Genomic DNA, 15798 nt, shown 5'->3' on the forward strand with positions numbered 1-15798 from the left:
AAAGAGTGGGGAGGTCCACTTTGGACCATTTTCAATATTTCCCCCCTCTGTGCCCCATAGGGCAAGTGAGGGGTTGCTTCTTTACAATAATCAGGTGACCAGAGGAAAATAGTGTGGCCTTAACAAGCCCAAATTAAAAAAGAACATCATTTTCATTATGCAGTCAAACACAATTACAAGCAAATGTTTTCTCTGTGGAGCTGCCCCTGCTTTCAGGGTCTTTGTCCCTCTCTCCTTAGTGTGTGCAGAGAAAGGCCCCGGTGGTCAATGGGCAGCTGAGTGGCGTGTTCAGCGGAGGCCCACATCCTTAGCCCCCAGCGCAGAATGCGTTTTGTTAGAAGAGCAGCCATACATTCTGAGCAGATTTGTTGAATTAGAGAGCGCAGCGGGAGCCGGGGAAGCGGGGGGTAAGTGATGGGGAGGACTTGTTGCTAGGTGACTGACATACAACTGCAGCATGCCAGTTTTCAGAGCTTGGCACTCCTTGTCTGTTTTCCTTTTTATATTTTGTTTTTTTTTTCCCTTCCACCTCCACCTCCCTTCCCCTCCCTGCTCCACCTTCCCATCAATTCACTTGTCTAGCTCTCCTCGTTTCTGAAGTGCGGATAATAAAATGAAGTGAAAATAGACAGAACCGGGGGCGAATCATGGAGGATTCTGCAGCACACCTCTGGCACCTACTAAGAACCTAGTCATCAGCTTTTCAACTGCGTCGATACTTAAAAACCTTACGGCTGCTAAGTGTTGTGGGAAAAGAAAAATGCTTTGATGGGGAAAGTAAAGGTGGATTTCCTCTTTCTAATGCGCTAGTTAGTATACAATCTGACATAAAGCATTAGCCTCATGGAGACATTTTGCGCTATCAGCAACAAAAAAAAAGAGCCTATTCCTAGGGCTGCTAAGTGACACACAAGGACAGGCAGGATTTCTCTGAGCCCCTTCCTCCCTGCAGGCATTGCTGTGCATTTGAAATACTGATATTTTCAAGTGTAATCCGAGATATTCTCACCTCTTCATTCCAGTCAAGATTCAGTCAATAATTAGAGCCAGTATATTAGATGGGATATTAAGATTTTTCTGACAGACTCATTGAATTTCCCTGAGCAAACACTTCCATCAGCTCTCCCCTCATAAGTGTGTTGTCCGTCTCCTGACTGCCTGACTTAGCAGTCTGACCACTTACCTTGTCAACCCCTGTCAAGCATCTCAGCCTCCCACTTTCAAGGGGGACCATCTGCAGACGGAAGTAAAGAGTAACATGGAAACTTTTTCTTTGAGTTTTTTTTCTTGCCTCTAATTTTCCACATACATTTCTCTTCGATCTGCAAAGATGAATAGATCAGGTAGCAACTAATTAATTAATCAATCCAAAACTATTTTGATAATTGATTAATTTGTTTGAGTAACTAAAAAAAACAAAACTCTGATTCCAGCTTCTTGGGGACGAATGTTTTCTGTCTTTCTTTGCTCCTCACTGACAGTAAACAGAATATCTTTGGACTGTGGACAAGAAAAAAGACATTTGAGGACATCATTGATCAACATTGTTCGCCATTTTCTAACATTTAATAGACCAAACAATTAATTGATCAATCAAAACAAAAAAAAATCAACAAAGAAAATAATGGTAAATTGCAGCCCTTATTACTATAAACTGTCTAAAAATGGTGGGGTACTTTTCTAGTAGATAAATAATCCAAAAGATTGAACCAAGTCTGTTTACAATAAGGTTTTACCTGACAAAGGTGTTAGTACTGAGTCACAGTCAAGTGAATAATGTTTGTGATTTTCATATATGTGTGCAGCACTTCTGTCATCGAGAGTATTCAAAATAAAAAGCATCGACTGAGGCTGCTGGTGCTGCCGATTGTGGAGAGGCATTACCCGCACACTTCGTCTCTCCGTTTGCCTGAAAATGTATTGCACTTTCAGAAATAGACTTTTTCCCCCCTATTCATCTCTGAACATCACGTATTCATTCTATGCCAGCGTAGCGTGTAGGGATTCAGGGCCATCAGGATTTTTGATTTCCCCCACGGTGTCGCATTTATTTGAAGCTCCGTCTGAAGGTCAAAACCAAATACACCCAAATGAAAAACCCATTGTTGATCTGTTTCTCCACCTCGTGCTTCCCTATTCCTTTTCACCAAGAAAGCATCTTTCTTTCTTTGTGCTGCCAGAGGCTTATGAGACTATCAGGGCACACCTGTGCCCTGAGGAAAATTCCCCTGCTCTCTCTAAAGCTGTATTATTCAGCACAAGGCCATGACAGACAGTGTTTCTAAAAGCATTTGGAAGATTGTAAATGGTGATGCTAAAAACTGTCAGGAACCCACTGATATACAAAAAGAAGGAAGATACACTATACAATAGCTTCCTTTTATATATGGCAGGCCAACAAATTGTCTGGATCAAGATATAGGCCTCACGTTTGATGGTAGAAAATCTTTTTGATAGAGCTTCCATAAGAGACAGAAGAAGAGAGGGTGAGGTTTCCAGAGAGGATGAGATATGTTGTTTTTGATATGAGTAATGAAAACACTTACACTTACAGTTGTACAGTCATTATAACAGTCATTTATCTGGGCTTTTGAGGATTTTTGTGGCCTATTTTGTCCCTGTTTTGGCTCATTTTTTACAGATCAGTTTATTGAGATGACCAGTTTCATTACATCAAGGATTTATGAGACATGTTGCATTTTTACATTAAGGGACGACAGTCACAGCCATTTACTAAATTCTGTTTTATTCAGTCCAATATGAACAGATGAACAAATTAGACCAGCATGCATACTATTAATGCATACTATTAAAAAATTAAGAGACTTACTAACATATCAGTATTTAGATAACTAAATAAAACATAACAATTGTTGATTTATATTTATATATATATATATATATATATATATATATATATATATATATATATATATATATATATATATATATATATATATATATATATACACTTGTCTGTGTGTGTATGTGGCAAAGAAGACAGGCAAAGAAAGAGCAACAGCAACTGATTAGCTCAGCTCAAAGCCTATATGGATGTGTGCGTTTTAGGCGCTTGGACTATCAGCCACATCTCCTTGGCCAAGCTCCATACAGCTTCCATTGACACCGTCTCAGGTTTACTGGCTCAGCTTCTCTTTTGCTGCTGTCAATGCTGATGTGCTGCAGCGTGCCAAACTATTTGGCAGGACTTTAATCAAACTGAATGCTGACGAGAACACAAACAACTGGTATCACATTCTTTAACAGCTGCACAACAGGTGTGTTTTTTATTTTGTTTTATATTTATACCCACCTTTAATTACTCAGTCCAACCGTTTTATAGCTGATTTCGATATGGATCTTTCTTCTTGGAATGATTGAGAATGAAATGGTAAATGCACCAAAATGTGCTTTGCCTGGATTCAGCTTCTGAATTATTACTGCCAAATCACCATCTCCACAGCTGGCCTCTACTCACTCACCGCCAGGACCTTTATTGATCATATCTTCATCTTTCCTGTGATATTATTATTTTGGCCTCTTTAGAAAATCCACTACTATTTATTTCCATATAGCTTGCTCATTTACATTGACCTGAATCCCCAGCATGTCTGTTAAGTAGAGTGATTTAATCTTCCCTGGCAGGAGCACCCAGAGCACCCCTCTGCTTACCCTCGAAACATGCATTTTTAATCAGTATATTAAGATGTCACATAACAGTCTGAGCTCATCAGCAGTGCCGCTGGCCATAGCAGATATGGATTCAGCTGTTTAGTGTGGTATTAGACCCCAGCCGCTGGCTATCAGTAATTACTGAATGAAGATGTGTAAAATGTATTTTTCTTATATGGCATACACACCAATCTTTGTGTCATCTTAGTGTCCTTTTTAAAAATAGGTTGTTACATTTATTGTGCGACAAAAATGCACGCCGACCAGTGAGGGAAAAATTTGACTCATTTTCTCAAGGTCTCTGAAGTCTCCACAGGGCCTTGTCCTTGTAGCACAAGACTGCTGATGCCACACAGTACACTGAGAGGGCTGCGCATGGATAAATATTTGAGTATGTGTGAGTGGCGAAAGCGAGATGACTCTCAGCCTGTCAGTTGTGTTTGAAGTCGTGGCATCAAGCAGGGACCTGCTCAGTGACACCGGGTAACTCAAGCAATGACATGGACACATACACATACACTTTCTCTCCCTGTACTCCCATCAGCCTCCCTCACCCCTCTCTGTGTATCGCCAACTTGCACACACACACACACACACACACACACACACACACACACACACACACACACACACTCAGATAGCCCTGTCAGCTAACTCCTGTCAGAGGCATCACCCTCTAGGTACAGTGGTGAGCTTTGTGCACACAGTGATCAGGCAGCTCTGCCTTCTCCTGCCTCTACCTAGACGACTCCCTTCATCCTAATGAGCTCTGTCAGAATGGCATTTGACATAAGCCATCAATAAAGCACAGCTGACAGACTTTAAGAGTCTGTAAATCCAAGATATCCCAGCCATTTGTGGAAACAACTCCCAGAGTCTGAGTTGGTGCTCCATTTGCAATCAGATAATGACATTAGAATTTAGATCAGAGGGAAATTAGTGTGAAATCTGTAAGCAGTTTTCACTAAAATTGCAGATTTTAAAACAGGCTACTTTGAACAGAACTCTGTGTTTGCAGATAAGGCTCATTAGTATTGCATATTTTTGTTTCAATCTGCAATAATGGATTAAAAATGCTCAAGAGTCTTGATTAGAAAACAATACCTTATCCAATGAAAACCTCCCAATTTTCATTTGACACTGAATGTAATTTTGCTGCATTGTACGAGGAGACTCTTTTCACTGAGCTGCGCTGTAGCTCACAGATTGCTGCTCAACTGCATTTGGCAGTAATAAAACACTTGGTCGAGGAAACCATCGTGTTTTATGGAAACTAATGAACTTACAGGAGTCTTTTTGATCCTTGCAGTATAGCAGAGTGTAATGCAGTGATGAGTGTACCATTTACTATAAAGTAATTCTGAGCTCAGGGTGAAGTCACTGCACTATGAGGGGCTTGGTATGAATCATCCCTGCGAGCTAATGGACACAGTTCAGGCTTCTGTTTTTATTTTTTTCTCATCTCAATTGGCCTGAACATGCATGGGTAGCCATTAGGAGGGAACACGTGTACAAAAAATGTGTGAAATTAATCGAGCATGCCATATATGTAGAAGAAAGAAGTATGTGCAGCTGTTTTTTTCTTCATACAAGCATCTTTTGTACTCACATACAACACATTAAATCACACATCCTAAAAAGACTATGTGTAAAGGTCACCGTTGAAAAAGCTGTGAGAGTACAGACAAAAGAGCAAAGTCTGTAGCTAGAAGAGACATTTATTGACAGTCATCTGTGTGTGTGTGTATGTGTGTGTGTGTGTGTGGTGGCGAGGAGGCTCTTAGACAATGTGAAGTGGAGGTGAGGCCCAGGCAGCATGGCTGCGGCGTTCTGACCTGTGCCCTGGCTCACGCATCATGTAGCTTCCTGGCGCCAGAGGACCTTCTGACCGTGATGAGTTTTGACTCCTGTCACCTTTGGGTGTCGTCAAGATCCTCTGACATGGACGGGACTTTTTATTATTTTTTGTATTTATTTTTTCGGAGAGGGTGCTTTACTGCTGCCTGAAATGCTCTACGGGTGACCACTGTCCCCACCAGAGAGGAACAATGAAGAGATGAGACGTCGAGGAGGCTTTTTAAACAGAGTCAAGACACCAGAAGACAAAAACAAAGCTGCTTTGCTGTGGTGACACACAGGCAGAGAGTAACTGGGAAGCTATTCACAGAGATTTGTTCTCTGTGTTCACAATAATGGTGTTGCAGACTCAGTTCTCAACTTTCAATGCACTGGTATCATAAAAGACTTGAAGATTGGGACCTTTGAAACACCCTGCGCTTATGCACGCATGTATTATTAAGTGTGTTTGTCAGTGAATAAAATAGAAAAAGGCAGACAGAGATAGTGTGTGGGTGACTGCAGAGGAAGGTTTCAAGACCAAGCATTCAATCAACCCACCTGTTTGGACAGATTGTCAGTGAAAAGGTTTTTTTTTTTACTATTTACTATATAAAATATTTTCTCATACAGTATTCGGGTTTAACACCAGACCATTGTGTCATACTTTAAGATACACTGATTTGCACAGTTTCCATCCATTTGTGGTCCACGGTTCAAGGTGACTGGAAATGAGGCAGCGACTAAAAAGACAAGCACACCGCTGGATACCAATTTCATGTATATTCTGTATGTGGAAAATCATTTGCTGCTGTGTTCAATTTCAGTTTCAAGCGTGCGTTCCGTGACCGTGCGTGAATAGAGGATTTACTGTTCATAATTACCAGGTTGGCATTTTAGCTCCAACAGCGAAATGCTGTCTCGTACAAACAATCATTTCGTCGTGCAAGTGCTATATGTGATGCATGCATTTGTTCATTTGCAATTTCTTATCGCTCTTACTCCGCCTCTTACATAAACACTCATAAGCACAGGTAATATATAGCCGGGGCGCTGTGCAATGTGCACTCTCCCTAGTTTCATTTAGCCCTTTATCTGGCTTGGAATTGACTGCATTCAAGAGTGGAATAGATGTAATAATTGCATGCACTCTATAACATGCTCTGTAAATGTGTTTTCAAAAAGGAGAGGAGGAAAAAAAAGGGTTGGTTTCAAGGTATTCCTAATGGCTTTTTGCCAAGGATTCACTGTTCACTCTCACTGTATTGTGTGTTTTTGCGACAGCCAAGCGTAGTTTTCACAGTTTCATTCCTTCCATATGAGTTCTCACTTTTATGCCACCTGACAATAGCAAGATTCATTGAAATCACGTTCACAGCCTACGGATGATTGACAAAGCCTGTCGTAATGTATGTGCACTGCAGAGATTTGCACGACAGAAAATCTCTGACCAAGATGTAATAGCAATCCCACTTGTGTATGGCCTCACTACATGAGTCACTGCTTGGTTCGTAAAATGACTCTCTTTATAGCAGCACTGAGATCTCCTGGACACACATATTCATTGCTGCTGTCAGTCTCGGTATAGTAAGACTTGTATATTCTACTATATTCTCCTTACCATGCTAGTGAATTGGCTTAGTGGACATAAGGTCAAATATCACGTGCACTGGTTATAATAACAATAGCAGAGTAGTATATGCTGTGTGAAACAAAAGCTTGGGGGGAGGAGTATGTGTGTCAGGGCAGGGCTGGCCATGTGTGTGTGTGTGTGTGTGTGTGCGCGCCCCCCCCCACTGTAGTGTATTGGCTCGCCTCTATCCATGTCAGCAGGGTTGTGTGACTGAACGGCTATGGATTACGTACACTGGGGGCCAATGGGTCAGTGGATAAGAAGTCTTCTCTGTTACCACAAATCCGCAGATTAAACGCAGCGTCGAGAGCTAGTGCTGCCCCAAGGGCAAATGGGTCTGAAAACACAACTCTCAGAGAGCTTTGGCATAACCCTCATGTCACAGAGGGGCCACGAGGCAACGTATGAGTGAAGTGACTTCTCTTTAAGTCCCACTGCATGAGCTTGGCCTTTAAATACATCCGGGTAATCCAGGGGTTACGGGGAGTGTTGCTGACATGATATCTTAATTGGAAAGTTAATCCTGCTGCTGGGACAGCTGACTCTAAGTTAAAACAGTCTGTCATGCAGGGAGAAGTCAACAAAAACACAGAAGTCATGCAGGCAGCCTGTGAACAAACACAGTCGTAGTTGCATCCTCCAGCTTTGCCTGCCTGCCCCAGGCGACTAACAGCACACATTAGCGTCGTGTGGCACTGCTTTACATGACTGCATAGATTCTCTTGGCGCTGTTAAAGTGCTTTAAACAGGTTGTTGTCTATTGATAGTTTCAGATTCAGATTGACATTTACCAGTGGAGTTTTGGTGTGAGCACTCTAGGCGTGCCTGTGTGCATGTTTGCATCTCTGTCGGCTGATGAGTATGAGGAGGAGCAGGAGGGCGGCAGATGGAGAGAGAAAGGTGCTGTGGGTCTGTACGGGATAGTGGCAGGATGGCTGTTGGTGACAGGCTCTTGTAGCGTCTCGTCTGCTCCAGTGATCCCAGGGAATCTGGGTCATTTCCAGCCTGTTCACATGTAACTATTCCCCACTCCTTCCCTCCCTCTGCCCAGGGCAAGCTACGACCCAGCTGCATGCTAATGATTACGCAAAGTAAATCTTCTCTTATTGTAGATATGAAGGAAACTGAACAGTGGACTGCAGCAGGGTGCACCTCACCTCTTTGCTATATCTGTCCCCTCACCACTTTATCGTCCTTGTGATCACTGAATGTGTATCAAGCGTCTCGTCGTTTGGCAATAATCTTCTCAAACTGTTCAGTGCGGTGAAGGACCTGCGTAGCAGCAGCTTCGTAAGCTGTAGGTTGTGTCCATGAAATGAGTGAGCGTGCTCGGGCTATACTCATAGTATTACAGTTGCAGTAAAATAACCTAGGTGTGGTTGATAAAAAGGAATGTAACACTATTTCACTCCAATTTGAAAGCTAATTAATATTTTTGAGGTTTAAAGTTGATACTTCATCATTGAAACAGCAACTCATCAAACATTCTCTCTTACTACAGGTCCATTTATGAGCTGCTTTCAGTCATAGTGCAATAATGTTTGACATATGAAATGTCCACTTTTCAAAACACTAAAGACTTTTGTAGGTAACATTATGCTTATGAATTATTAGATTAAAAAAATTATTATTCTCCGATCTGACATATCCACACAAAATAACAGAAACATCTGCAATAGAGACTAGAGCCTGGCAGAGATTAATACTAATCTTGGAGCTGATGATTATATTGGAGAGCAAAAAAATGAGGTTATCGCTACATCAACCAATATACAACAATATGATATACAAGGCAGGATGTTTTACAGTTTAACAGCAACCTTTATTGTTTGAAATGACACCAGGGCTCCGACACGGTAATATTACTGGGAATTAAATAATTATAAATGATCCCAAGCATCTTTTTCTTCATCATGATTTATTTTGTAAAGAAGGCCATGTTAACAAAATGATGTATTGGTAGGGTTCTAATGTAGACTTAAATGCAATTGAGTGCAATAAACTGGTTGTTTTGGGCTAGTTTTGTTTAAACCTTAACAGAGATATAGTGCTTGGTTGATTGTGCTGGCTGGTGTTCCCGTTATTTTGTCCACCCTCTCTACTTTGCCTTGGACTCCTTCCTCTCCTGATCTCCATACACAGCCCTCCAGAGTGTAATTTTTTTATTATCAACATGCTTTCATTTATTGTCAACATAAATTAGGGAATCTGGAAATGAAAAAAAAAACACATACAAATAAATAAACAAGACAACAGCCGTTTAGAAAAGAAAATCAACAGGTTTGATTTAGAAACCTTCACCAGCGTCAAATTCTGTTTTGTCTGAAGGGGGGTGGGAGTTGGCTGCTGGGGGATCCATGAAACAAACAAACAGACAAAAGAAGAAACAAACAGACGTGTTTGAATGAGATCCGTTGTGTTGCTGTGCTGAATGTGCGGAGATATTGGTGTCAGGAGGCCTACTATCTCCTCACACAGTGACATAGGCCTGGGCTCGGTTGGATACAGCGGAGCTTACGCCACTGCGGCGGACTCGGAGTAGGCCTATATTTACAAGATGGCATATAATATTCATCAGTCCATATGAAAGGTTAAAATGTACAGACACTAAACGTAGAATATCTGTGAATTAAAATATGTCAGTGAGTTGGAAAAATAAGATCTCCACCGCTTTATTGGCGCAGTGATACCAAAAACACGAATTCACTATGAGTGGGAAAAAAATATCTCCAGACCTTCTTCTTTTTCTTTTTTTTTTCTCCCCTACATCCTATGAATGTTTTAGCGGTGCCTATAACCTAGACGTGTTGCTTACAAAGCATCGTCTACAATTGTTATTTCCAGCCTTCCGTTTAAGAGATCCAAAACTCGACTATGTTTTATTGATGCGCGCCTCATGGAAAAAGCATGGCACTCCTTGTAAATTTAGGTTGGGGGCGAGCAGCCTGCAGGGATGAAATATTTACAGGAGGCTAAATATTTCAGAGCACCACCTTGTCAGCCGCCCTCGCAGTTTACTTCCGCTGCTGCATCTGGTGGAGGTCTTATCCTTTATTTACCAATATTTACCGGGTGGTGTAATAATCTGGGTGAATGGACTGAATTGTTCATCTGTTCAATCTGCAGTTTCACTTGGTTATTTCTCTGGCCTGTTTCTAACAAACAGATGAACATGGCATGAACGACATCACATGCACATTCTTTATTATTAAGATTTTCTGAAAAAATAAAATAATTCTCTCTTTGCTAATCTTTAAAGATGGTGCGCTCTCCAGTAAACCGGCAAGAGAATGAGCAGCTTCCTCTGCAGAAGGCATTTCATAACCCCGCATCAAGAGTCTGTAATTCATGCAAGAAGAGCCCGAAGGGGGATTCGGCTCGAGTGTGCGGCGCGTGTGTGTGTGCGCGTGCGCATGGGTGGAGACAGATAGACAGAGCAGAGAGAGAGAGAGAGAGAGAGGGAGGAGGGGTGGCGGGTGTCTGTGTGTGTGTGTGTGTGTGTGTGTGTGTGTGTGTGTGTGTGTGTGTGTGTGTGTGTGTGTGTGTGTGTGGTGGGGTGTATCTGTGAAAATAATATCAGGCTTTTCCGTCAGAATGAACTTTACTACTGTATCCAGCCATGTAATAATCTGACCCGACACTTCAAACCATCTGCGCTATCTATCCGCCCTCTTATTTACTAAATCAGCCCGTGCACAAAACGGAGTGTGTCTGATACTAAAGCCGAGTAGCCTGGCAGGGCCATGATAGTCCTCTGTACACAAATATAGCCCAACGTTTTTCTTTCCTGCTATGTTTTTACAGCCATCACAGTCTGCAGGCAGCCTCCCCGCGCTGAGGCTGTCGGGACTAATGCAGCCATACTGTAAATAAAATGGAGGGGAAAAAAAGAGGCAGATATATAAAGCTACTGCACTGGGCTGCCAGCCTCCACACACACACACACACACACACACACGCACGCACGTAGTCTACACAACTGCCAATATAACAGCAATCAATTAGCCTTTGTTTTCGAAAAGAGCATTTATTCGTGTCACACATAAAAAGAGCATGCATCGCCATAACCTAGGCTCTGATATGATTTATTATGTTTAATAAATTATCACTTTTGTGAGGTTGAAAAATACGGGGAGCCTCGAGTAACTCTGTTCAAGGTTGCGAGACTGAGTTGGCTGCAAAATTCACAGTCCCTGTTGAAATAAAGGCCACATTGACCCTTTTTTTTTTTTTTTTCTTTTTAGTGTTTCCTACAATTCACTGCTGGAATATTATTAACCGTAAGATGTTGAACAAGCTCATATTTTATTTTCTTGAAAAATGAAGGAACACATTACATTTGATAGACACATCTGTGTTTATGGAATATAATAAGATTACGGATTAAAATTCCTGCCATAAGTGAGGTCACTGTGGATAAAAACACATTCACCAGGCCCTACGTCACGGTGTGATTCTCAATATGATGTTGTGTAAATGTTCTTATAATATTTCCTGATTTCCCCTCAGGGCGGGACAGGGTAGGGTGTCATTTTGCTGTGTAAAGCCCGTTTCAAGAGCTCTGAGGGGAGACTGAGCTGAGCGTGTTTGGCTGCTGTGGCACTTCACTATATAGACTGAAGAGTCTTTCTTTAGCAGCGTGCGCCGCACAAAGGCGCAGGGTGTTTGGAAAGCACGGCGGGGCAGGGAAACGTTTGAAGACGCGAAGCAAAAAGGTCAAAATGTTTATATTATTTTTGAAAAGGGAGGTGCTGCGCTCTCCTTTCCGCCTGATTGGCCGATCTTGACAGTGATTGACGTGCATCCATGGCAACCGGGCAGCCAATCTGCCAAGTCCAATAGGAAATCATCGGAGGGGGCTTGACTGTCTTTTTCTCCCCCTTTAAAAAAAATACATCTCGGCTCCGGCTTTAATTCTTTCGTACTTCCAATCGCAGCCTACCTTGAAAAATACATCGCGGCTCCGGCTTTAATTTTTCTTCCACCTTCAGCCCTTTTGCCTGCCAAGTTTGCCAAGCCCGAGGATGCGGTAGCCGGCCCCCCACGCAGCATCGTTCCTCCTCCGCGGTGTTTGGTGTTTGCGTTTTTCACGGCTGGTCAGGCGATTGGTGCGGTAACTTTGGGATTGCCTCGTTTTTCGGGTGCCTCGGACTGCCTTGGCGCGCGGAAAGAAGACGCGGAGGATTCGACGCGGAGGAGAGAGAGAGGGAGAGAGGAGAAAGGAGGGGGAGAGGGAAACACAGGAGAAGCCTCCATGTTTCAGCTGCCCATCTTGAATTTCAGCCCCCAGCAGGTCGCCGGGGTCTGCGAGACTCTGGAGGAGAGCGGGGACGTCGAGCGCCTCGGCCGCTTCCTCTGGTCGCTGCCCGTCGCGCCAGCGGCCTGCGAGGTCCTCAACAAGAACGAGTCGGTGCTGCGGGCCCGGGCCGTCGTCGCCTTCCACACCGGCAATTTCCGCGAACTTTACCACATCCTGGAGAACCACAAGTTCACCAAAGAGTCGCACACGAAGCTGCAGGCGCTGTGGCTCGAAGCGCACTACCAGGAGGCTGAGAAGCTGCGGGGACGCCCGCTGGGGCCGGTGGACAAATACAGGGTGCGGAAGAAGTTCCCCCTACCCAGAACCATCTGGGATGGAGAGCAGAAAACCCACTGCTTCAAGGAGAGAACCCGGCACTTGTTACGAGAATGGTATTTGCAGGATCCCTACCCGAATCCCAGTAAAAAGAGGGAGCTTGCACAGGCTACAGGACTTACACCCACACAAGTAGGAAACTGGTTCAAAAACCGCAGACAAAGAGACAGAGCAGCGGCTGCGAAGAACAGGTGAGCGACACGCTTCTCTCGGATGCTTTCTGGTCATGATAGCCGCAACACAAACACTTCAGCAGCTCGTAGTAACGAGGAAAAGCTGCCAGCGCGATGCTGTCTAATAATCACTCCGTTTAATAGCAAAACAGGCCGTAACCCGGGCTGGGTGGAGGTTCAGTTCTGACATGATTTCACTGGATATTAGATTCAGAATGAGATAATCCTAAAATCTTTTCTATTGTAATAAATGCTGCTCCCCGGTGTCTTTGTGGGTTGGGATGCAGAAAATGGAGGAAATAAAATAACAGAGACATGCTATAATTTTCCCTTTATTTTTTGTATTAATGTGAAAATAAAGCTCTGGACAAATGACAACATTTAGCCTAACCTTAAGAGTAAACCACATTTTCACATTATTTAATGCCCACTGCGTCTGTAATGTTAAAAATCAAATATATTAAATGTTGATAATATACTACAATTTCCAATTATATCTGTTATTATATATCTGGCCCGTTATTAGTGTGTGGGTCGAGGTCACTGCTGTTTTGGTCGTGTTTAATACAAATAAAACAGCCCATAATTTACCAGGACGTGTTAATAATGGGTAGCATGAACTAGACAGTAATTAGTGAGCTCTCCCCTGAAATTATCTTATTGCTTTATTGTAAATGTCCGATAAAAATCCACCTTAGTAGTGCTGGTTGTTTGATAAGGGGTATTTGTGAAGCATGAACACGCTTAAATGCCAGTTTTTACCTTATTTGATTTTATATTTTGTGTTTTGATGTGAACTTGGAAACAAACAAATATACATGTATCGAGCTACTCGAATATCATTTGTTTTACTCGGGATTTCTTTCGACAAAAGCAAATGAAAAATAAAAATCATCCTCGGTTCAGGAACATTCCTGGAAAAAAATATAATTTTCCTCGTTGATATTTCTCCAAATTGTTGTCATGGTAAGGAAGGGTAATATTTTGGGATAATGAACGTCCTGCGCAGTAGCCGTCTTTCATGCCATGTCGTCCCCGTCTCCCCGTGTCTTCTGCCCAGGCTCCAGCAGCAGGTCCTGTCCGGCGGCTCGGTTCGCTCCCTGGCGGACGAGGACGGCACCGTGGACCGCCTGGGGAACTCGTCCAGTCCGGAGGCCAGTCTTTCCAGCAAAGCAGCCGCCTCGGCCATCTCCATCACCTCCAGCGACAGTGAATGTGACATCTGACGGGCAGATCGAGGGTGACGAATTTAAACAGGGGGATCCGACTGAAAGACAATCTAATAAAACAAGTCATAGTGCCTGCGTTGAGTTATAAACACACACATACACACACACACACGAACTGATCTCTGGCGGGTGCCAAAACATGAGATGAGGGGATCTGTGATCTGCGGCGGACTGCCCGTCCTTCTCCTTTTAGGCCTACTTTTTTTTTCTTTTTTGTTTGTTTGCGTTTTTACCCACGTGTGGATAACTGAACTTAATATGGACGAAACATGTTTGACGGACTAATAAACCAACGCCCCCGAGATGAAAAGTAAAAAAGACAAAAAAACAAGGAAAAAACCAAGAAGAATCATTCAAATAAAAAAAAATAAAAAAAAATGGGGGGCGATGAAGGCATCCGAGCGCCTAACCTGCTGTTCTCTGTGGGTATTTCATGTTGAAAAAAAGAACTGTGATATTTTTACTTTACTTTCAAAGTTTTATAAATAATGTTTATTTGCCTATTTAAAAAAAACAAACAACGATCTGCTCTGTCTCTTCGAATTTCATATTCATTTGCTTGGTGTTTTTAATACTTACCTTGTAAACAGGTGAACCTGTTGAGCATGCGCGCTTTAGTGAAAATGTGTTTCAGTAAAAGAAAAGAAAAAAAAAACAATAAAGATAACTTAATAAAATAATTGTTGATCAAGAGAGTATAAGTTTAGTCTTATTTGGGGGGTGGATTGCTGTGATGAATGCTTTTTTTAAATATTAACAATCTGACATCAGATCTAGATTATTTTTTCTTTTTTTTTTTTTTTTATTTCGCGAGGAGAGAACTTTTCGTGATTATAACGCCTTTTTTCCTCCTGACACGTTTTCGAGCGAGGCCTAATTGGCTAACGTGCTTTGCGTCCTGTAATGCAGGGTGACAGCGAGAGGTCACAGAGAGGCCGGCTCGCTAACCCGGATGATCTGCGAGAGAGATCATAGAGATCAAAACACAGCAGATTGTGGAGACGGGCTTTACTCTGCCGGTGGAGGAGGACGGACAGGGGGGAGAAACGATCTCGCAAGTGTCCATTTTCCCAAGACTGACTGGCTTTATTGGAGTAAACAGGCCGTGCGTAAATGTGCGCCTTGCATTAACATAAAGAGGGCTGCAGCACCGCACGTGACACATTAATTATAGCTGAGACATGTGTTATTTTGTGAGGCATTATAAAATAACAAAATGATGTGTGTGCTGGGCAAAATACACTTTGTGTTTTCTGGATCTCTGGTGGACTACAGGCTTGTTTAAATCCAACAGTTAAATGTTCAGGCTTCTAAAGAAAAATACACCCGTGCGTTAGTTTTCTCTCTTTTCACCATACACCTCTTTTTTTCCTTTTTTTTTTCCTGGCTGATTTTATTTATTTTCATTTTCATTTTATACTGCAGCATCTTCACAAGATTAAATCTGGAAGGCGGGATCATAGATGGACAAACAGCCCACGGCTGAAGTCCTCATGTGAGAGCAAAGCAGACTGAAGCAGAAGTTAAAGTCGAGCTTTTCCAACTGATGGGACAGACACCTGGTTTCGTCCAATTTGCGATTAATTAGGCTACAGTAACTTCTGAAAACAGACAGAAGCC

At 42.6% G+C, this 15798-nt stretch overlaps 1 protein-coding gene across 1 annotated transcript; it reads left to right on the top strand.

The window, feature by feature from the left end:
* The first annotated feature begins 11937 nt into the window (after positions 1-11937).
* On the top strand, positions 11938-14702 carry six6a (SIX homeobox 6a). The gene is made up of 2 exons (XM_037125115.1): positions 11938-12967; positions 14010-14702. Exons 1-2 carry the CDS (start codon positions 12396-12398, stop codon positions 14173-14175), a joined length of 738 nt encoding a protein of 245 aa, XP_036981010.1. The 5' UTR covers positions 11938-12395; the 3' UTR covers positions 14176-14702.
* Positions 14703-15798: the final 1096 nt, after the last annotated feature.

This window comes from Acanthopagrus latus, chromosome 16, assembly GCF_904848185.1.
Source record: "Acanthopagrus latus isolate v.2019 chromosome 16, fAcaLat1.1, whole genome shotgun sequence".
Lineage (NCBI taxonomy): Eukaryota > Metazoa > Chordata > Actinopteri > Spariformes > Sparidae > Acanthopagrus > Acanthopagrus latus.

Excerpts from the sequence above, each read along its gene's own strand:
- six6a (XM_037125115.1), top strand. The coding sequence starts at position 12,396 with ATGTTTCAGCTGCCCATCTTGAATTTCAGCCCCCAGCAGGTCGCCGGG. Across the intron at positions 12,968-14,009 it reads GCAGCGGCTGCGAAGAACAG|GCTCCAGCAGCAGGTCCTGT; the intron begins GTGAGCGACACG and ends TCTTCTGCCCAG.